Source organism: Styela clava, chromosome 5 (assembly GCF_964204865.1).
Source record: "Styela clava chromosome 5, kaStyClav1.hap1.2, whole genome shotgun sequence".
Classification (NCBI taxonomy): Eukaryota; Metazoa; Chordata; class Ascidiacea; order Stolidobranchia; family Styelidae; genus Styela; species Styela clava.
The window spans coordinates 4,789,174-4,814,579 of NC_135254.1; the positions used below are offsets into that span (position 1 = coordinate 4,789,174).

At 33.2% G+C, this 25,406-nt stretch overlaps 1 protein-coding gene across 1 annotated transcript; it reads right to left on the minus strand.

The window, feature by feature from the left end:
* Positions 1–414: 414 nt before the first annotated feature.
* Positions 415–24,749, minus strand: LOC120344627 (putative E3 ubiquitin-protein ligase DTX3). Its single transcript, XM_078112677.1, has 7 exons — positions 24,728–24,749; positions 24,114–24,174; positions 23,261–23,343; positions 6,425–6,591; positions 5,266–5,462; positions 4,927–5,011; positions 415–4,144 (listed from the first exon to the last, which is right to left on the minus strand). The coding sequence occupies exons 1-7, from the start codon at positions 24,747–24,749 to the stop codon at positions 4,103–4,105; spliced, it is 657 nt and encodes a 218-aa protein (XP_077968803.1). The 3' UTR covers positions 415–4,102.
* Between the last annotated feature and the right edge of the window lie 657 nt (positions 24,750–25,406).

Sequence of the window (25,406 nt, forward strand, 5' to 3'; positions counted from 1 at the left end):
GTTGCAGTGTTTAATATGATTCATAAAATTTAAACTGACCAAGTACAGTAAATAGAACTGCCCAAAGAAAAATTTAAAAAAGATGAATCTGCATTATTATTTAAACATAAAATACACACAAACAAGTCTGCATTGGAGTTATTGTAATTATGCTTAGATGAATGCAGTTAGGCCATCAAATGTTTGTTTCAAATAATGATAGTCAAAGTGGTTCACATCAAAATTCCAAAACATATTCCTACGTAAATCTCAGAAATAATCAGAATGTTTCCCAAAATACACTGAACAATGAGAATATCATGGATAAATTGGTATTTGTATTGATACAAAATAAATTCTTTAATAAATTATCTCATGGGGGAATGACTTTGAGTACCGAAGTACAACAACAGGCTACTATAACAGGCTAAAGGCTATCAACAACCATTATAAACCTTTTATTTAAGAAAAACAAAGTTGGTTTTTAGATAAATGATATGATGAAAAATTACGATGCTCTGGAAATATTGGTATAAGTATTAACACAATCGAAACTAAACAACAAATTATAAACAGACCATTTAATTAAGGCATTATCTGACTTTAGACATATACAGTAGCAACTTTGATTAAGAATAGACTATAAATTTCAGAAAGCATAATAGCAACCATTGATAAAATGAACAAAAAGCATAAACAAGATGTAATAATTTAAGAACTACTGCTACCTGGAAACATTTACCATTATTTAAATACGAAGCAACCACAAGAATAATGAGAACAAAATAGAATTAAAAATAAAAGTACATATTGAGTCAATTATCACTTGTGGATAAAAAGAAAAAAGTAAATATCATAACATTTTGTATAAAAGGATAAAATTGATGAGTCGTGCCTTGTGCACAATATTATAGGTCTCGTGCTCGTGTCTAATTTGCCATATAAATTTAAACTATATCATTTAAAGGCAGATAATTATTTCAACTCAACGAGAACCAAATAACAAACCATTGTCATTGCATAACAGATCAAATAAAAATACTTGAACTTGGGAAGCGTTTTATAATGATAATGAAATCCAGAACGTTCATATGTAAATACTAGGACTTGTAGAACAATTATTATGGCTGAAATGTCAGATCAAATAAATTCATATCGTATGTTAGAGATCTTTGTGATAACCCTAAAATAAAAAGGCGTATGTAATAATTGAGAACTACTCATATTGAAACTAAATACCAACTAGACTGAAGTTGACTGGGTCAATAACAAAATGACTGGAGTAAATTCAAATCATCAAATTAAAGCATTGGAATCTTCAATTTTGCTTTCTCAACTGTCTAAGACCAGAAATAGAGAGGATAATTAGATAGCTATCGCCATATCCAATCTGTTATAACACGGGAAGTAACTCAGGGCCATGGCAATATGTTATGCTTGACATGAATAACTAGATGAACTATGGAAAGTTATTTGGTAATAGTTGGCTAAAGTGTTTGTCATTGAATAACTAGTCGCGCTCATGACTAGAAAAAAGCTCTCGAGCCCACCGGAAAAATGTGGTCACTTCAACGATGGTTAAATTCTCAGAAGAGTGTTCATCAGATATGCATACATTACTTGTATATAATCAACCTTTTATTCAATGAAATCATGCAGACGAACAATAATCAAGATCAAATAAAAAAACTGGTAGACGCATAATTCCAAGAACACATCTATTATATATAGAAATGGTTCTCAAACGGTGGGAACTACAGGGGGAGTTTTATTTACCGTACATTTCTTTATTTTGGATATTTGCATTCCAGCCTTGTATTTTCAACAAGTTTTTTGAATAAAATATACCAGTACCTTTGCCTTACTATCTTTTAATTGTAGCTTATTGTTAGCTAGTTATTTTTAGGTGGGGAAACTAAATAAATTCTCAAACTAGGCTTAAAAGTTTTAGAAACACTGATATATAAACAATCAATAATCAAAGAAATTGTTCCAAATATAAAATCTTCAAATTTCGTGAATTGCATAAACCAATTTCAATGTAATAAAAAAAGGACAACAATCCTAGGTGTTTTTGAAAAAACAACGATTAGTGTTATTTCCATCTTGAAGCACACAAAGATAAAACAATCAGTAATCTAATTTCTCAATATTTTTTTTTGTATATATCAAACGAACTTAAATTTCTCTGTTTCGGATATCTAAAATTCATAATTTTCATTTATGAAGGGAAATCACATCACTCCTAAGAGAGAAGCACCTTGTGGGTCAAATGGTACGCACAAGGAGAGGACCATAAATATTAAAATGAGCCATGTAAAACACTAGGCAACAATGGTACGAAACAATGGCATTCTTTAAATCTTTTAAAGTGGAAGGCATATTCAAGCTTAGGTAGAAGAGAAAATGAAAACTGAGCTATTGTAGTGTTAGTTCGTAGATGGGACTGAGAGAATGACATTTATGAAATACTGACCTAAGCATTACATAAAAGTCAAGTCATGTTTTTCAGCATTTTGACAGCTGAAAAGTTGACAATTGGCAACACAACTGGTGATGTCCAAAACTGGTCAGGTGACTGAATGGTTGGAGGTGTTGCAAGCTGAATGGAATGTAGTGAGTTCAGAACTTCTTGTATGAAGTATACATATGCAGTAGATCCAATTATGAAATATACAACACTATATTGATACTCGGAAAAGATATAAAACTGTCCAATTGAATATCGACACATAGGTAAGAGAGAAATAAGGAAGTGTTTTTCCATGCGAGCTTTATCACTTGAGGATACCAACAGTCGAGCAAGTCAACTTCCGGTGACTTATTGAAAAAAATGTGTAATTTGACTTGATGCTATTACGTGATTGCACGATCTTAAATTTGTAATAAATAAAATTTGAAAAGGTCATGCCAAAATGGGAACATAATTGTTAGAGTGAGTGAGCCTATTCCAATTGAATGCAAGGAACAATGTAAGACTTGGGCTCAATTGCAAAAGTAATGAATGATAAAAAGTAAAAATTCATATTGAAAGAGGTACTCCCGAAGTATGTGAACGAGGTTAGGGTTAGGGCATAATTTAAGATACAAATACTACGGGAAGTTTCGAACTCGTAATAGAACTGAAAAAAGGAAAATTGAAATAAAATATGGCCTATCTCCAATCTGGTACACATACTAGGTTCTGATGTCCGCCATCTTGGTTCACATACTTCTGGAGTACCGAAAAATATTTATAACAGTAGGATATGCAAATGTCATAATGCTCACACAAAATTGCAACATGAACATTAATACAATGGGCCCAGTGGGTAAAGCATTAAATTCCGTCAGTTGGTATCACAGTTCCTTATGTTGGCTCAATGGCTCATTACTTACCAGTGGATGGTGATACAGAAAATTGTTGGGGAGGTGACAATGTGAAAATGTTGTCTAAAACATTGAATCGGGATCAAGTATTCTTTTTATATTTGTGAAACAATAAACAATTGCATATTTTAATATTTCTTAAAAATTCTAGTATAATTTGCATAAAACGAGAATTAAAAGCAAATACTGTAGGTATAAATCACAGTATTTGTCAGTCATGTCTACAGGGCAGAATTTGCTAGAATTGAATAAATGGAGATCAAAATAAATTACTATTATATCACAGTATCAGTTCAGTTTAAACTGTCACAAATGCGATATAATAAAAATGTAAAAAATTAGAAAACCTAATAGATATCATTATATTTACTGGTTATTAAGCAGGGTAAAAAATAATATCAGAATATTTAGAATTAATAACAACTGACTGAACATTTAAGGGGCTACAATAAATAACTTTCCGAGCTCAAATTCTGATTCCAAAATATTCCAAGCAATATGATTTTTACTAATATCATGATCTGTCAAGTGTCAATACAAAATTGAGCCGATATGGAAATTGCACGATTACAATTCGGATTATTAAATTTTCTCATAATATTTATAGTTTTATTGCTTCATCATTTATAATATTTGATTAAAAACAACATTAGCATAACAGCTGCAATGAAATTATTATCTTGGCCCTTGATGCAGTTTTAATGAAGGCAAGTTCAATATCAAAGTTCACTATCCTATGCAGGAAACAGTGCAATCAGTGTTGCAGGAAATCTCTCAAGTTTGCTTTCCAGAATTTCTGTGAAATAAATTTTTTTTTTATGAGAGTCAATTAAACGAAGCAAAAATTTGTCAATCTGTACATTATGATAGGGCAGCTCATTCAAATATATTGTTTTTGCTATAACTATCATATCCATCCAAGCTACTAATTTCCCAAACTACCAAACTAATTTCTTGTCACTGGTAAAATTACAGTATCTGTAAAAAATGTTAGTCATTCACATATCAGTGGATGATTGTACAGAGCCTTGTCCGGAGGTACGAACATAAACAAAAAAGGGGTATGAAAAATTGTTATCTCTATATTTTCAAATTACTTTATCTTACACATTTGTACTACAATAGTGAAATGGCCAAGCAGTTACTTGAAATCAAAAGAACTGGGTAGAATTGAAATTGGGGCCTGGATTTATATTATCAATAAAACCTGCACAGCACACGGAGTGTCTCATTAAAGATAGCGCTTTCAAATTTGCACTTCAAAACCTTTGAAAACCATGTGATTGTGATATCATATATGACAGTGGAGCACTTTATGATGTCTTTGGGGCTGGGCTTTTCAAATCGAATATTAGAATTAAATCGAATTGTAAATTGTTGAATCTGAGTAAACTTCATGTAAACGAGCGACCTTTTATCTACCTCGATACCAAAAGCAAGTTCATTACTCAATTCAGTTTCAAGTGATGATTATCTAATTGTTATTTCAGAAATTTAAGACTATTTATATGGATGCATTTCGGGAGAGTGGACTCAGCAATATTTTTCCAGAGTGTCAAGTTAATACAATTATCTCACCGGTATTGATACATCAAACACGAATCCTTTCACCTCCAATGCTTCTATCAGTTTCATTGTATGGTTCGGATCTGGATAACCATTGCTGAAGAAGAATAAGTTCATGAGCTATGTTTGAACATGCTCATAGACAAAATAATAGAAGTATGGTAAGTTTTTTGTTAAACAATGCTGGATCATGATCTTAGAGTTTTAAAGTGCAGAACTTGGTTCTATGGAATTATAGTGCAATACGCAGGGTAAACAAAATTTCAAAATTTGTTTTATTCTTCCTTATCTGCCAATATTTTTTGAAATACAGTAAATACTCATCAATCACAAAACACGCAAAGTACTTACTTCTCAGTTCCTTCAGTATTATTAGTCTTATGAGGAATATCATCGCTCCAAACAAGATTTCCTCTTCTATTACCAACTTCTTGAATCTTGAAAATCGATCCTGCAATGAATGCTTGATTGAGTAAGTTGAGATATATCCATCCATCATTAGTATTTGGCAAATATTCAGCAAAATCTTGTGCCTCATATGAAATTCCCTAAAGAAAAAAACATAACTAATCATCTCTAATACATTGGAATTGGTTAAAACTGATATAAATATGAGAATATCTATGAACATTCACCAGAAGTCAAATGAAAATTTCATCAAAATACTTGGTATTTTCATTTTCAATATATTATTTCAATTTGAAAACTCCATACCTCAATTATACATTGAAATCAGGACCTATCCATGGGGAATCTTGTTAAATATTTGGCTATGCCATGATTTTATTGCACCATTGGGCCTAAATCAAAGTGAAAATAGAAGAACTAAATTACAAGCATCTTAAATTCAAATAAATAATTTAATTTTATTCAGATTTCAACAAGCTTCACATGACTATTTTATGATTCTACTGCATTTATAAATACTTTATTTAATCTTTGTCTCAAAAACAAACGTTTCAAAGCATTGATTTCCATCAGAACTGAATTCTATGACCATACCCAGTCTAAATTAGGTATAGACGGACAAAGCACGAACCAGAGTCAACCCATATAAGCCTGTGAAATGGCCTAACGGTTAAAGTGTTAGGCTGAACTATGCTGACATTACATATTGAACATCTCGGTTCAAATCCCCATTCCAAGAGTGAAATAAATTGAATAGGAAATGCAGAACTAGAAAATCATACTATATAGGCATGAAAATCATAAATTATAGGTTTTTCTTAAAAAATCATTAGATATCAGTGGTTGCTTGTATAGGGACCAAAGAATTATAGAATATCAAATCATTAGATTGTAGATATCCCTAAATATTTTTTTCAACAAATTGTGATTCTTCAGTTATTACACTGGTATTTAATTAAGGAATGATTATTCAATCAAGTGAAGTTCTAATGCGCAGTGGGGATTTATATTATGCATAAGAACCTTCTTGAATAAGACTGTTGAATATAGAAAATCCATAATTTATTTTCCCACCAACAATTAAATTTGTTTCATAACTCACCTTCAGACATCCAGCAGGAAATGAGTAGGTGATGACAATAGCACCCATTCTTTCATATCCTGGCAGTAATTCTTGCAAGAAATCCCATGACAGCTTCCCATCAGGCGGTTGTTGATTGATAATTCTTAGACCAGGAGTAGTTTGATTTGAAGAGTGAGATTCTGCATCTGGATTAATAAAACCAAAACTTGTAGCAAAATCAATGTTTCATTTTTTTAAGCAAAAATGCTCGTGATTAAGAGGTTCGGTAATATTTAAAAGGTACCATAATATCTACAAATTATATGTATTCGTAAAATGAAAATGAACTGAAAGTTAATTGAGTTATTGATGGTTATTTGAGTTTTGGGCCATGCCATGGCCTTGTGGTTGAAGTGCTATAATTAACTGTAGGCATTACAGATTACACATCTTAGATTTAAACCCTATTCCACCCCTCATCCCAAGTGTGTAATTAGTTGACAGGCAATGCCTAACAGAAAAAACTCTGGTTCTCCAGAATAAATTATCTCTTTACATATCAATAGATATCAATCGTTTCAAGTACATAGCCTTGTTTGTAACATAACATCTTAAAAAAAGTTTTAATGTATAAAATATCTCGGATAGGTTGAGTTTATGGAAAAACAACACGGACATGGGCAAATTCAAATATGCTGAATCATGAAATTATACAGTAACTGAGACCTGGTTCAGAGACATCATTTAGACAAAGTAATATAAAATCTACTCCATTTTATAGATTTTATAATTTATTCATACATGTGGCTTTTGCAACGCTAAGGCTTGAAATTTAGTTCAATTCCGTTTGCACCTAGACATAGACATGAATACAAAATGCTTTTCAGTATTATCAAATTTTTCGATTAATGAGCTGATGCAGCAGATATCCGAGGTTAATTATTAGCCCTAAAATGAGAGTTTCAATGAGAGATATTTCAGATTCACATTGTAAGACCGCCGTTCCATACAAACTGACAGGGAAAGTACGGTATCTTTGTTTTTCAGTATTTAAAGTATAATAAACCTTCATTAGGTGGTCTGGAACTGACAGTGCCATAACCCGATGCACATCCAACGTCAGAAGATCCTTCTCGTCATCCTCTGAAGATTTTGAATCTGGTAAAGTCAAGGAATTATCTGCATTTGGTTTTTCTTCACCTTTTGAAGATGCTCTATATATGAATTCATCCACTATTAGATCATAGCACTTGTCTGACTTTCTTACTAAAGGTTCGAGTCGAACTGTCTCTTTTAGAAACTTGAGAGATAAATCTTTGACTTTAATGAAACTAAACAAGTCTTGGAAGATTTTTCTTCTGTTTTTGACATCGTATTTCACCCATTTCATCATCGACTCATATTTGACAGCCTCCGAAGTATACTTTGTGACTGAAGATTTGAAAAGTCTTAGTATATCATCCTTGCTGATATCCAGAAATTCATTTTTCTTACTAATTTGTTCAAAATTTGTCTCCAAAAATCGTGTAATGGTATCCTTAACTGCCGTTTGTTCAGGAACTAGATTGGTTTCAAAAAGATTCTTCAATATAAAGCAGTTGTCAATATCAAGGTTTGTCTCGAGTTTTTTAGCATCAGAAAATAATGCAGTGATTACCGATTTCTCAGCTGTTTTATTGTTTTTAACAATGGGTTCTTTAAGGACAGTTTCCAGAAGAAATTTGAAGGGAATTTGATCGATGCATACAAGTTCAGAAATATCTACGTTTTTTTTTCCATTTGCCCATGCCACCACGGCTTTCCATGATGTTTGGTAAGTCTCATTTCTCATGTAGCGCAAGAGATCTGATTTGGTGATGAATGGAAACATTTTGGAAGAAATAACAGATTGGAAATTATCAATCACGACCTGTTCGGCTTGTTGTTTTATATCATGGCGATTATACATATGAGCCAGGTTGATTACAGAGAGACAATTTATAGGAGAAATCTTAATTTTCAAGAATTGAAAACAAAGATTTGTTAATTCCACCATTTGTAAAAGATTGGAAGCATGCAGGATATGCTGAATGTTTTCTATTTTTAAATCTGCTTTTCCTTTATACATGAACTCTACGCATTGTGCGATTCCATCCTGATCAACCCCCTTCATATTAACTTGACCATCATGAACTTCCTTCAAGTTGCTTGAAAACATTGCTTCAAAGTATTCTGAAGAGGCTGCCAAGACAGTACGATGCACTCGGAATGATTTTTCACCAACGTTGATGTTGAAATCGCAAAGAAATCCTTTTTCTTTGAACCTGTCATATGATGTCATGAGACGGTCTGACTGTTTTGCTATAGTCTGGTCTATTACTTGTGAATTCATCTTCGTACACTCACTAAACTGAGATATAAAAATTATAATTAGCGAGCGTGAACTGCAAACATTAATGTATCTATCTATTAGAAGTTAGCTTTGACCTTACTTTTACAAATGAAACATAGCTCAACAAACTAGACCATAGAATTGTGAAATATCATGTTTGTAATGTCTTTATGTATAGATAAGGGGTCTGAACACTTCAAAAATATGAAATCTCAGCTGAATCAATGCAAACAAACCACTATTTGTATAAGGCCACTTAATAATAAAAATTCTTGTTTACTATCTCCTTGTGGCACGCATCACTGTTTGTTTTGTCTTTCGTAATAGACTTTACTTTTAACAAAATGTAGTTTTTGTAACATGCAAAATTAAGTTTTAAAATAAAAAAGAATTCTGATCTTAAATTTATTATTCAAAAAAATATCCAAAAGTTGTATTTATTATTAAAATTATTTTTGATTTATCCTGATTAGTTGAATAATTGGTTGAATAATAACAAATGATAATCCCAAAGTTGTTTCATTAATATACTGACTAATTAAACTTCACCGTAAGTATTGTTACAAATATTAATACAACTAAAACGGAAATACATTAATGCCATAATAATTCTATTTATCACAACGTCATCTAAATGAATATTTGCAGCTATATAATCAACAAAAAAGTATTTGCAAGTCAAAAAGCAATAAAAGATTTTATTAACCTTCATTCAAATCCTATATCATAACTATAAAGTCGGAAGACAGATTCACAACTTGGCATCGTGCTAAACGCTGGGAACACACTCGCTACCGCACACCTGATAATCTTGCAACTGCATGGGTTTGTAGATTCGAATTGTGTGGGACATAATTATGTTTGAAAGGGATATTGAACTACTCGCTGCCGTAGGGTGGTCAGTTACGTCTTTCTCCACCATCAAGTGCATCTGAAATAACTAACTGGATAACTAATCCCATATCTGACATGGATGGACTTGCTAACTGTACTGTGTACAAGGGGCCATGGTTGGCTATATGAATAGGCTGTCTTATCGGATTTCCTTTCGCCCAGAAAAAAATTTGTAAAACCTATTCTATCTCATATAATAAAGTTAATTGAATTTTGTTATTTGAACACTACTAAAAACTACTCTATCACACTAGCCTACTTAATTATACAGCATCTCAGTAAGGAATCACTTGAACAAAACAGTAGGTTGTGATACAAAATTGCAGTGCTCAAATTGAATCATAAATTTCAACTGGCTAAATACAGTAGATAAAACTGTTCAAAGAAAACTTTAATATAATATAAATCTGCATTATTAAATAAGTATAACATACACCCAAACAAATCTGCATTGGTATTTGTTCTTAGATGAATGGGACAGCAAATGTTTTTTCAAATAATGATAGTCAAAGTGGTTCATATCAAAATTCTAAAACATATTCCTATATAAATCTCTGATTCAGGAAGAATAATATTGTTCCACAAATACACTGAATAAAGAGATTACTGAAATTGTTACTGGTATTATTAAAAAAATTCTCTAATATATTATCTTATGGGGGCTTAACCTTGAGTGATGGAGTACAGCAACTATAGAAAAAGCTATCAGTAACCATTATAAACCTTTAATTTAAAAATAATAAAGTTGTATTTGTCTATTGGTGAATAGGTTTTGCACTTTTAAAACTCAAAATCTTAATATTGAAGGTATGATGGCCAAGCAGTAAACTTGTTTGACATGAGGGTTCAAAAACCATTGTTCAAGGATAACTAAGGATATCTATTAAACCAGAAACTTAGGAAACAAAAAAAACTGACTAATCGAGGCATTATCTGTTTTAAAGCATATACAGCAGCAATCCTATAGATAAAAATATCAGTAAACTTCAGGATTTCATTATTCGCTGTTTAAGATGGAAATAGGCTAATTTAACTAACTAGTAACTTATAATTAATGTATTGCTTTGTCTGCCTGCACTGAAGAACAAAGAGCAGACTATTATTTCATGACCATTCTTCTGTATCACTCGAACATCATCCGATATATACTATGGATACTTCAAAACGACTTAATCCCGAATCTCCAAGTACATCACGGGATGAAGACAGTACTCTTATGGCAGTTATAACCAGAACAATCCTTCGCCACGTTCTTATACAATTACCTTCGATGATTGACGAATGTTTGGCCACCAAACAATCACCATCTAGTCCAGTGATTCTCAAACTAGGGTTTGAGAGCCGCATGCGGCTCTCGACAACCTTTCCTGCGGCTCTTGTTGATGCTCCAAAAATTAATTACTTTCAAAGAAAATTTTTCATTGAAAACTCATCATTGACCTGAAATTAAAATTCGGAAGTCTATTTGTAAGTCGAATGGATTCCCCCGTGTTTATTAGCGTAGCGTTGACTAATCTACAAGATGCAATAGTGACGCAACAGTAAGCATTTTCGCGGCCACTCGGACACTTTCACTTGCAAAGATTTTAGACATGGCTGTAATCATTGGCTTGCTTTCGTGGATTTTCAGTTTTTGTCGCATTTTCAAATATTATGTATAAATCAAATAACTCAATGATTATTTAAATTTTTAGAGCATTTTAATTTTGTTCCAACAATCGAAAATAGTCCCGAAACATCTGGTGATCATATCAAGCAGCTATTGCACCTTTCATCCTCCACGATTACAACCCACTTTGACAAACTTATTAGAAATCAAAGCCAAATTAAATGGCTGTTAGGGTAGGGTGGGCAAAATCGAATCTTTTTTCGAATCGAATAATTTGAATATTGTTAACGAATACCGAATAGTCGAATAATGAATATTTTTATACATAACAGGGATCCAAAAAGTCGGAGGTCAATACTCCATTTGGAAAATAATAGAAACATTGAATAATTGACAATAAAGCTTTTTTTTTACTGGTCAATGGTTTATTTCATCATAATCCGCTGACTGTCTTTGTCGCCGCGATCGTTTCGGCAGCGATATCCTAAAGTTGGTTTTATATATTCCCGACCTTTAAGGGGTCGCCGTATTACAAGTTTCATATTTCTAGTATACCCTTGCGTTCACATCAGCGACAGCTGTTGAATACATTAAGGGCTGATTTCAAAACCAAATCAATTTTAGTTTTATCCGCTGCCGTGGAATTGATCTTCCTTATCACCGCTTGTAAATTAACTGTGCCTGTTTAAAGTGAACTGTAATAACCGAGACCAGTAAGTGAGTTTCTCATGCTTTTCTATGGTGTTCGTGTTATTTTAGTATTAGATAGACAAACCTAGCAAATTTACGATTGCGTGAATCCTGAATGTTGGATTATAACTAATTCCTTCAAGTTTTAACGATTTTATTTCAACAAAACAACACCCCGATGGTTATTATAGCTAAAATACTTACTGAGTAATGCTCAATTTTCTTTACGAAATTTGCAAATTCAGCATTTCACCTAATGATTTTGAATAGGTCATGCCGTAAGGCTTAATTATTATGCCTAAATGCTTCAAAATTTAACAATTGTAATCATTTTCGACGATAATAGACGCAACAATTCGTGAACGAATCAGTGTGCATTGTCACAACGAAATTCACGATAGATTTTACGTTCTACTCTTGGCTCAACGGCTATGCATGGTCGAGTAAAATGTTTACATATTCGAAACATTACTTGGCCACGGATAAAGAGCTAATAGAAAGTGTTTAGGGAGTAGGACATGACATTTCTTATCTGGTTACAACTTAATGAGTGTTTTTCATACAAATAACTCATACCAGCTTTTGGAAAAACTTTTGGTCATTTTTGAAAATCCATGCTATTCATATACCTAGAGTTTTCTAACGACCTAAAATCGCCTTTTTCACAATGAAACGCCGAAAAGTGATTTCAACTTTTAATTTTAATCAACTTTATGTTCGGTAATGCAAGAAAAGGCTAATGACTTGTCACCAAGCATGCGGAGTTTGAAATCTGGGGAATTTATTTTAAATAACTAATCTGGTTTGAAGTTTCTAAATTTTCAGAACGGTCGGATTTGCAAAATATGGAATTGAAACGATACGTTAAGTGCAAAGATAAACGAACGACTTTTCAAATTTGTCACCATTGGGAAATCTCGCACAATTCACGATTGAGTTGGAGACGCGCGAGTTCGGTGTCCAAGCAGAGCGGCGCAGGTCACGTGGTACCGGATATTCGAATAGTAAAATGCCATTCGAATATTTTAATATTCGAATATTTTGCCCAGCCCTAGTTGTTACGTGTGTTGTTGTTACGACGACTTGGTATTTTTAATACGCGCTCAAGGTTTGTTGCTTTTTTACTTTGCGTTGTTTGTGTGCGGCTCTTCATAACTTTGAGGTTTGAAATGCGGCTCTGGGACTAAAAAAGTTTGAGAACCACTGATCTAGTCCATCAGATTCTTCTCATATCACCACCAGCAGTTTCCAACATATTTTGAATTCATCTATGAAAGAAATGATAACCGAACTTGGTACGATAGCCTCCAGACTGAACTAAAAGACAGTCAGAAATTTTTATCTGACAAATTTGATTCCATCAACAACACTCCTAATTCCACTCAAGATTTGGTTAAAAAACAACAAAAAAAATTCAAAACCTAGAAGAACTTGTAGAAGAGCTTGAGGATGAATGTGACCACCTTGATGAGTGAGTAGAAGACCAAGAAAGAAGACCGCGATTAGAATGCCTCGAGTTTCATGGAATTACATATAAAAATAATGAAAACACTGACTTACTTGTATGCAATCTGTCTAATCTGATTGGAGTAAAATTATCAACTTCAGATATTTACAACTCTCACAGATTATCTAACAACAACAAAGATAAACCATCTGCAATAATTGTTCGCTTTACTTCAAGAAGAACTCGAACCAATATAATCAAGAATCGTAAAAATCTGCGAACAGCTAAGGATCCCAAAAACATCTTTAATTTCTTTAATATTTTTATTGTGGAGAATTTAACTAAATCAGCCAAATCATTGTATTTTCAAACAAGGGAACTTAAAAGACAATGTGGTTATAAATGATTATGGACTAATAATGGCAAAATTTTTATCAAGAAAAATGATGTCACTAAAACAAATATGATCAGAAATAAGGATGACCTGGCATATATCAAATAGGTCAGTCAATCTTACTAGTATTATTTTACATTCAGCTAGTAATGCTCATCTCTCAGCAATCTGATCTTTTATGTTATTCCTTGTTATTTTTTTATTCTCACCTAGATGACCAATAATATGAATTTTGAATGCATTAATATCGAAGTTTCAATTCAACTAGAATGTTTTCGGATCTAATTATTTTCCATTCGAATATTCGCTCTTTTCAGACAAACATTGATCAATTACCTTTTTCATTATCACATTTGTCAATACCCCCACACATTATAGCAATAAGCGAAACAAAATTATCAAATAACTATTCTTCTAATATTAGTATCGATGGCCATAGCTTCATCCATTCACCATCTCCCACTAGAGCAGGTGGTGTTGGTGCATTCGTTAGAAATGATATAACTTTAACCGAAATTTTCGAATACAGAGTCCAATATCCGAACTGCGATAACTTGTGGCTTGAAATCGCTTTAGAAAATACTATTGATAAATTAGCAATTGGTATTATATATAAGCACCCACAAAATGACATTCCTAGTATTACAGATATTCTCGAATTATGTTTAACTAAATTGGCAAAAAAAAATTTTCTTATTGTCGGAGTCTTTAAACATTAATCTATTTTCAGCATCCAATGATACCCGCATAGCAAACTATGTTGATATGCTTGTGTCACGTAATGCTGTTTCTATTATATCCAAAGCCACAAGAGTAGGCCGCACAATAGCCACCCTCATTGACAATATGTACAGCAACTTGACACATCTAAAAATTAATTCTTATGTTATGCTTTCAGATATTAGTGACCACTCTCCACACATTTGCTGTCTAAGTGGCACCAAACCCACTAGAAAAAATAATTGTATATTGTCGAGAGACATATCAAGATTTTCAACTGATGCCTTTCGATCTGAGGTTCATAACATGTTAAATAATCGGTTTGCCCTAATTCAATTTATTGCTAATAACTTTGAAAGCATCTTTGACGAATTTATACAGTCTTTCGTCAGTTGCATTGATCGTCATGCCCCGGTTTGACCATTATCGCGTAAACAAAAACGGCTACGGTTAAAACCTTGGTTAACCAAAGGATTGATCAATAGTCTGCGGCATAGAAACAAGTTGTTTAAAACCCATTATTTGAGAGGTAATAATGGGCCAGTGCACTTTTTTCAAAAAGTATCGAAACACATTATCTTCAGCCATAGACAAACCTAAGCAGATTTTTTACCAAAATCTTATAGCCCAAAACAAGGGCAATCCAAAGTCAACATGGAAAATTGTAAACGAGATTACTGTTACGAAAAATAAATCGTATCATACGATGGATGAAATTGTAGGTAGATGTCTCGATAACGACAGTATCTCAAAAGATGGTCCCTCGATCGCATCTGAATTTGATAAGTATTTTTCAACAGTCGGGTCTAGCTTAGCTGTCAAATTCTCCAATAAAGTATGTGACTTTAAGCCGTATCTTCGTAATCAAGTTAGTAAATTCATTTTCTAAATCCCGCTACTGATTCTGGCAGTGGAACTACCTAATTTGAATGAGAGAAAGGCAGTTGGGCCGGATAACATTCCACTTCGCTTCCTCAAAGTTGTCGCAGACCTTATTGCACCGTTCTTAACAAAATTGTTCAACGGCTCACTCTCTTTTGGAATTTTCCCTTCAACTCTTAAAGTAGCTCGAGTAATCCCGCTCTTTAAATCTGGTAATAAAAAACTTGTTTCAAATTATAGGCCAATTTCAATCCTTTCTCCAATTAATAAGATATTTGAACGTCTGATCCATGTTAGGCTTACTAATTATTTCGAAAAACATGATGTAATAAACAGACATCAATTTGGTTTTCAAAATAATCTTTCCACTTCACATGCAATTCTAGATACCATCTTTTTTATCTATGACAAATTAGAAAAAAAAGAATTTGTTAGTGCAATTTTTGTCGATTTGAAGAAGGCTTTTGACACTGTCAATCCTAATATATTAACTTATAAGTTGTGTCATTATGGCATCAGGGGTTTACCTAATAAGCTCCTCTCTAGTTACTTAAGTGATAGAAGTCAATATGTTCAAGTAGGTAAATACTGCTCTTCTACCTTACCTGTAACACATGGGGTCCCACAAGGCTCTAATTTGGGGCCTTTATTATTCCTAATCTACACCAATGACCTTGCCAATTGTTCATCCTTCTTCTCAAAACTATTCGCAGACGACACGAATCTTCTCGATAGCGACAAAATCTCCCAGCTCTTCAGTCAAGAGTGAACAGTGAAATTTTAAAAGTAACGAATTGAATGAGGGATAACAAACTAGCTATAAACATCGCCAAGTCCGAAACTATGCTTATTTCACCGCACAAAAATAGAACTCTATTGAATTTTCCAATTCGAATTGGCAACACTCTATTAGAAAATGTCATTTCCTTTAAATATTTGGGCATTTATTTAGATAGTCAATTGAAATGGGATACGCATATAACGAACTTGGCCGCTAAGCTATCTAAGTCGGTTTGGATCATATACAATCTTCGGCATTTTATATCGGTAACAACTTTGCGCATGGTTTATCACTCACTTTTTCAGACCCACATTCAATATGGCATAATTGCATGGGGCACAGCTGATAAAACTAGACCCATCCGTGCTGTTTCTGGTAGTGGACATCATGATCAACTTAACCCAAACTACGTTGAACTGCAAATTATTAAATTGGCAGATATTCATAAAATAGAGGTTCTGAAACTAATGCACCAACATCATAACAAAGATCTCCCTGTAACATTTTCTGACTACTTTTCGAAGCAAAGCAGTATTCATTCACACAGATCTCGTTCTTCTGCCTGTGGCTCCTACTATGTGCGTCGTTTTTCCACAAAGCGTACCCAAAATTCAATAAAATATGTAGGTTTTATGTTATCGAATTCATTATCTGAAAGTATTCGAATCAAGAATTACAATGCATTCAAACAAGCATTGAAAAATGTTTACTTTGGGGGCTATTCGTCTGTTTCTTTGAGTGGATGAGTTTGTTTGTCAACGCACCGGTCTGCCGGTACTGTATGTTTAGCTATACCTCCCAGTTTTGTTCGGCAATGGAATGATGATTCGTACAATTTTCTTGTAAAATTGATTCAGATTCAGATTCAGATATTTATTTCCGTCATGCAAGAAATATTGTACAAATAAACAGTAAAAATAAATCGAGAGAAGAAATAACAGACGTACAATAATTCGACTGCAATAGACGAGGAGTCGCGAATAAACTATAAAGTTAACGTGTCAGCGACACCTAAATAGCTGTAAACAGCAGCAGATGAAGTTAAATAAACAGGATTTAAACATATATATTTTTTGAATGAACACAATTTGGAAAATGTAAGTCGAATTGGGGAAGTCAGTTAGGAGAAAATAGTTAAATCGAAGATAATCATGAGAAACGAGAGAAAAACAAGAGCGCGTCAGGAGGGGAAAAAATGCTCAAATCGTCAGCGTCATGCTCGGGTCGGCACCGTCACAGCTGTCGGGCTTCTGATTGACATGACGCTGCCTTGCGGAGATAAATTACGGGGAATTCCCAGCAAACCATAATAAGGGAATTAGTTTTGGAGGTATAAATACATAATGAAGTTTGGGCAACAGAATCACAATACGAGAGGTTAAGTACACGGCGAAGAGATTTGGGGTAACGTAGCTTGTGTAAGAATAGTGAAAATATTCAATAACGCTGGAAATGAATGATATGAACAAATAAGAAAAACATCACATTCAGCAAAATTGTCATCAAATACAGGATTGATGACCAGTGAATTAGACTACTGGATGTTATAAGCATTGAGGTAGTGATTTTTTAATTCTTTTTTAAATGTATTATAGTTCTTAGAGCGTATGGTAACTGGAAGCATATTCCAAAGTTTTATACCAATGAACTTAATGGAATTTTGTGTGCGGCTAGATGAATAGCGAGTCATATAATATGAGCTATTGGCAGAAGACCGAGTTGCATGAGAGTGAATGGCGCTTTGCTTAACAAAATAGCCGGAGAATGCAGCCGGCAGTTTTTTATTATGATGTTGGTGCATAATTTTCAGCACTTCAGTTTTATAAATATCTGCATTTTTAAGTATTTTCATCTTATAATAGTAGGATTCTAAATTGCACCGAGGTCCGGCGTGTGTAAGAGCACGGATTGCCCTGTTTTGCATGACTTCAATACGATGCAGTAACATTTTGCTTGCTGAACCCCAGGCCGCAATGCCATATTGGATATGGGACTGGAACAGAGCATAATAAACCATACGTAAAGTTGACACTGAGGTGTATGATCGAAGTTTATACAACATTCCTACCGCCTTAGATAATTTAACGGTAATGTTGGATATGTGAATATCCCAGTTCAATTTATTGTCAATATCGATACCAAGATATTTATACGATTCCACATTTTCCAGAATAGTCCCCCCAATTTGGATTTTTAAACCATCAATGCGTTTTGGTTTTTTAGGAGTTATCAACATAGTTTTTGATTTATCCACATTTAATGTTAGTTTGTTAAGTTCCATCCAATGAGCAACCTTTTGTATTTCAGTTTTCACTCTGGATTGAAGCACAACATGAGACTTATCACTATCGAGAAGGTTCGTATCGTCAGCGAATAATTTGGAAAATAGAGTGGAGCTACGTGCAAGATCATTAATATAAATTAAGAACAGAGCCGGACCCAAGGACGAACCCTGGGGAACCCCATGGGTCACAGGTAAGACAGAGGAGCAATATGTACCTATTTGAACATATTGAGTTCTACTTGTCAAATAACTAGTAAGGAGTTGATTTGCTACCCCCCTAATACCGTAATGCCACAACTTATACATTAAAATTTTGTGGTTGACAGTATCAAAAGCTTTTTTAAGGTCGAGAAATGTTGCACTGACATATTCTTTCCTCTCTAATTTATCATATATATGAGAAATAGTATCTAAGATGGCATGTGACGTGGAGTGATTGCTTTGAAAACCGAACTGTGATTTATTTATAACATCGTGCTTTGTAAAGAAGTCCATTAGCCTCCTGTAAATTAGACGTTCAAAAACCTTATCAACAGCAGATAATATGGATATAGGTCTGTAATTTGAAATTTGTTTTGTATTACCAGATTTGAAGATTGGAATTACTCTGGCAATTTTCAGTGAAGATGGAAATATCCCCAATCGAAGTGAATTATTAAAAAACTCAGTTATACAAGGTGCTATGATGTCTGCCACATACTTAAGGAAACGACTGGGAATGTTGTCAGCGCCAACCGCTTTACCCTCATTGAGGCATACTATTTCCATGGTCAGTTCATTCACTGTTGCAGGACTTAAGAATATGGATTGATTTACACGCTTGCTTAGAAATATTTTAAAGCCATCCATATCATTGGAGAATTTAGTACCAGGGTTGGACCCAACAGTGGAAAAATATTTATTGAATTCTTGTGCAATCAAGGACTTATCTTTAATGGTTCTGCCATTTTCCAAATCAATTTCATTAACACTTTTGGTTTTTTTATTTTTAGTAGATGCTATTTGATTAACAATTCGCCAAGTACACTTGGGGTTGCCTTTGTTTTGGGCAATCAATTTTTGAAAATACATTTGTTTGGCATCTTCAATGGCATGTGTTAGTGAATTGCGATATTTTTTATAGTATGAGGATTGAGAACTATTGCCGCATAAGTGGTGAGATTTGAACATCTTATGTCTTAAACAGATGCTGTCACGTAATTTTTTATTTATCCACGGTTTTTGCTTTACCTTTATTTGTCGACGTGACAGTGGTCTCAATGGGGCATGGCGGTTGATTAGGCAAGCAATAGAATGCATAAATTCTGCAAATAGTCTATCAAAATTATGACAATTCAAGTTTAACGCGACAAAGCGTTCATCAACTATGTGTAGTATATCTGACCGAAATTCATCGATAGAGAATGAAGACATATCCCTTGATAATATGACATCATTTATAGTGGATGGTTTAATGCCTTTAAGACAGCACATTATGGGAAAATGATCAGTGATATCAGATGATATCACATATGAATTAACTTGCACATCTGTCATGTTTGAATACATGTGGTCTATAAGAGTGGAAGAGCTACGTGTAACTCTAGTAGGCTTTGAAATGAGAGAAATAGCATTATAGGAAGTAAGCATATCAGAATAAGATGCAATTTGGGTGTTGGTATTTGATGCGAGTAAATTGATAGTAAGATCTCCCACTATTATAAAATGTTTTTTAGATAATTTTGAGATGCACTTTTCAACAATGCTTGTAAATTCAGGAATATCACTTCTCGGATGTTTATAAATAATGCCAATGCTCATATTATTGAATACATTTGTTAGGCTAATTTCGAACCATAAGTCTTCAGAATTTGGATAATTGAGTTGATAGTCACTAACTTCACAATAAGTAATGTCGTTTCTGATGAAGGCACCCACACCCCCTGCTTTTGAAGCAGAAGGGGTATGAATGAATCTGTATCCATCAATGCTTATATTGGAGGAGTGACTATTACCGGTATGTAATTTTGTTTCACTAATTGCTATTATATGAGGGGGAATAGTGAATTTTGACAAGAGTTCAATTGATGGGTCAATATTTTTTTGAATTGATCGAATGTTGATGTGAATAATTGTTAAATCAATATCAACTGGAATATCATTCAAATTTGAAACTTCTATGTTGTCACATAGACAATTAGAAATATTAGCCATTTATCTTAGGGAGAATATGAAAAATGGATATATATACACTTGATAATATTAAAAGTTAATAAATAGACATGAATATCATATAATAACCTACTTTATTAAAAGCAGATCATCTTCAGTGATTATGGGGATGGTAGCAGTATCCAGGTTCTTTTTGATAAGAACTCTTCCATTATTTGTCCATAAAAATTTATATCCACAAGCACGCTTTAAATCCCTGGCTTTAAAAAATAGATCTTTATTGGTATCCGAAAGATTTTCGATGACAAATACTTTGGTTGACCTGGAGATTTTTGGAAAAACTGTTGAAATGTCAAGTGATTTGATTTTGCTTCGATTCTTTATTATTCGGTCTCTCGTTTTTCTATTGATAAATTTGGCAATTATTGGTGATGGTTTTTTTTTATTATTTTTTGATAATCTATGGCAGTTTGAGATGTCGAATGATTGTATGGGGACATCAATTTTTTTACACAAGTCGGTAATCAGATTTTCACAGTTTTCACCGGTTGAGAATGGTATGTTGTGTAATTCCAGGTTATCAAGTCTGGAGCGACGTTCATGGTCTTGCTGTCGCTCTGTTAAAATGTCAATTTCCTCCTCTAGTTCTTGTACTAGATTTTCTAGGTCAGCCACTCTTTTTTTTGTTTTGATTGCTAATTTTTTGAGCTCACTTTGGCTGGAACAAAGCTCATCAAACTTTTTTGACATGAAGTGCTGGCTCTCTTTTATTTCATGAATCTCATTTTTGATTAGACCGAAGGATGTTACTTCTGTTTTGATCTCGTTTATAGAGTCTTTCAAAGATGTTAAAGATTCTTCTAAGCATGCACTGTTGGTGATGGCATGTGTCGAGTCAAAAGTAGATCTTTCTAGATGTTTCTCAATATGTTGTTCAATGATGGCAAGTATCTCGATGCGTAAAGTCTTAAGGACTGTACTTTCGAGAACAGACACCAAATTTGTAACGTCGTCTAACTCAATAGTGTTGGTCATTGTTGCAGCAGTACGCATAGGTTGATTGCTTGGACTCTTTCTTCTGGGTGGTGGAGAAGGAGCGCTGGATTTGCTAGGTGTATCCATCTTCCTCTACAGCTGCAATTGGAGTTGACTGTCACAAATTCACAATTGATCCAAACATCGGTTCAGCATTACCAATATTATATTTTATTTATTTATCTATCATCTTGGACAGCAAACAATGAACTATTGCTATACTGTTATCTCTTTATCTATCATGTTACGTTACCATATATAACTATTATTGTGTGAAGTGATAAAATAGTTCTTGATTTTTAATCCGTATTCAACCCACCACAGTCGTAAACTCCAGCTTGAGCTTGCTATTGACAACGAGTCGCATTCTTTTTCTGCTTATTCATATTAATAAGCATTTTTGTCATTGTTCGGTGAACGCACAGTTAAGCCCATGATGAGGGCGCTGTTTCGCCATTTCTTACTCCAGTGGTATTTTATGATTTTCATTTTGTGATACTTTTAAATTATTAAATTAGTATATTTTAGTCTTTTCCCTCTGAATTAATCAGCCAACAGGTGTCGCTGACTCGAAGACTGTTACAGTCCTTCGCGACCCCTTATCGATTGTAAATAATATTTGACGTTATTTCTTACGTGTATATTTCAATTTTTTCATACACTTTTGTGTTGTGTTTGCATTGATTCTTGCATGATAAAAATAAATTATCTGAATCTGAATCTCTGGCATGATAACAATTAAAAATTGAAGTGATTATCAAATTACTGCTGCAACCTGGAAACATTTACAATTACTTGATACAAAGCAACCACATTAAAAAACAAATTGACAAGTCGTGTCTTATGCGATCACAGTGAGCCCCACACTGTTATAGGCTCATACTTAGTCTAGGAAAAAACTAAATTTTGTATAATTTGCAATATCGAGATAAAATATATCCATTAGTGGCAGATAACTATTTTAACTTAACCAGAACCAAATAGCAATCCATTGTCATTGCATGGCAGGTCCAATAGGAATACTTGAACTTGGGAAGAGTTTTATAAACATAATGAAATACCGAAAGTTCAGATGTGATGTTGATGCTTTGATTTGTAAAACAAATATTATGACCAAGATGTCGGGTCAAAGACATTAATATTGTATGTTGGAGATCTTTTTGATAATCCTCATGAGTCTTGTGGCCAATATATTCAACTCGCAAAGTAACAAACTAGATTATCGGTGTATTACCATACCACCTAACAAGGCCATAAATATCAAAACCGGTAAGGGCATTTGCCAGTTATGAACTGAGCACAAAATATAAAAAATGGCTGAATCCTGGAACCTTTCAGAAGCAACTAATCAAAATTTACTTTATCAGCAAAAAAGAAAATGCACCATTGTTGAATCTCTAAGGTGATAATGTAGATTTTGGTCGCAAATAAAAAACTGAAAATTAAGGAGTTGTTAATTAAATGTAATAGATCTTAGCTGCTTATCGATGAACAGAAACATAATATTGTTTGATTTGCTACAGCAGGATGAAATTGGCAATTTTATGTACAATTTTATATATATAGGTGATCATTCTATGCCTCCACTTCAACAATCATTTAGGTTTTTGTACTAACCGTATCCTATTGTCCAGATTACAATTCCCAGCAAACAATCAGATGTGATTCTCTTCTGACAATGAGCATAGAGAAGTGATATCCTGCAAAAGTAAGAAAAGAATTATAAAATGAAAATCATAATCAAATTTTCAAGTTTGTAGCTTGTTTTAAAATGAGCATTTACAAATGATGTACTAAAAATGTATGCAATTGAACGTTGACTATAAAAAGTTTGAATTTATGTACTGTGGAAACATTCTGGAAGAATTTTTCGGAGAACCAAGCCCTTTAGTGAGTCTAAACCGTTATAACACTCCGTTAGTCTGGTGCTTTGTTTCAGACATACATTTCTGTTTGATTTCTGGAAACCTATAAATATGACTTTCATCATTTCTCGGGTTGGACTATCATAGAAACGTTTGAAAATATTTGCTGCTGATGTTGACACAGTACAAAATCAAACAGGATAATCAGTAGCATAGTTATAACCGACATTCTAAAAAGCATCTGATCTGACTATAAAAACTTAGAAATTATGTACTGTGAAAATATGCTAAAAGATCCGAATGGAGAACGAAACCTTTCAGAAGAGTGTAACTTTGATAATATTTTTTGCCATTTCGGTCAGACTTTTGAATAGATATATATATGACTTCTAAATCATATTCTAGGGTGGATTCACACGACTTAGAATATTTTTCGCTGTGATTGGTTTGCTATGGAACAAACAATTTCGAACAATTCGGATGTCAGTTTCGATTTGGGCTATAATTTTAAATACACTTATATGTGTATAGGTAGAGAATTGTATGTTAGCACTTCGACAATCTTTTAAGTTTTTATACTAACCGTATCCTATTGTCCAGATTACAATTCCCAGCAAACATTCAAAGCTGATTTTCTTCTGACAATGAGCATAGAGAAGTAATATTCTGCAAATATAAGAAAAGAATTGTAAAATGAAAATCCTAATTAAACTTTCAAGTTTGTAACTTGTTTTCAAAATAGGCATTTATAAATGACGTACTAAAAAAGTATGCAATAAGAACTGACTATAAAAACTTTGAATTTATGTACTGTGGAAATATTCTAGAAGAATTGGTTTAAGAGCCAAACTCTTTAGTAAGTCTAAACCTTTATAACACTCCGTAAGTCTGTTGATTTGTTTCAGACATACATAGGAACTTGTGAAAATTTTTGCTGTAAATGATTAAAATGAAACATTGTATTATAATACAACGTCATTTGAAAGACAGGCTAAAGTTTACTAAATGATGTTGAGAGATTGCCTTGTGTCAAATCTTCGACACACATTAAGCTATTTAGATCACAATACAAAAAAATTAAACAGGATAATAGGCAGCATAGTTATAACCGACATTCTTAAGAATCATCTGATCTGACTATAAAAACTGAAATATTACGTACTGTGAAAATATGCTAAAATTATTGATTAGAGAACGAAACCCTTTAGAAAGTGTGTACCTTTGATATTATTTTTTGCCATTTTGGTCAGACTTTTGAATAGATATATATATGACTTCTAAATCATATTCTAGGATGGATTCACACGACTTAGAATTTTTCCGCTGTGATTGGCTTACTATGAAACAAACAATTTAGATGTCTTTTTCGACTTAGCCTATAATTGTATTTACAATTTTATGTATATATGAAGAGAATTGTATGCCATCACTTTGACAATCATTTAAGTTTTTTGTACAAACCGTATCCTATTGTCTAGAATACATTTCCCAGAAAACATTCCAAGGTGATTCTTATCTGACAATGAGCATAGAGAAGTGATATCCTGCAAGAGTAAGAACAGAATTATAATATAAAAATCCTAATTAAACGTTCAAGTTTGTAACTTGTTTCTCAATGAGCATTTGCAAATGACGTACTGAAAGAGTATCCAATAAGAACTGACTATAAAAACTTTGAATTTATGTAATATGAACATATTCTAGAAGAATTGGTTGGAGAACCAGACCCTTCAGTAAGTCTGAACCTTCATAACACTTCGTAATTCTAGTGATTTGTATCAGACATACATTTCTGTTAAACTTTTGGAAAACTATAAATAGGACTTTTCACCATTCTTCGGGTTGGACTAACATAGAAACGTGTGAAAATTTTTGCTGTAAATGAATAATATAAAACA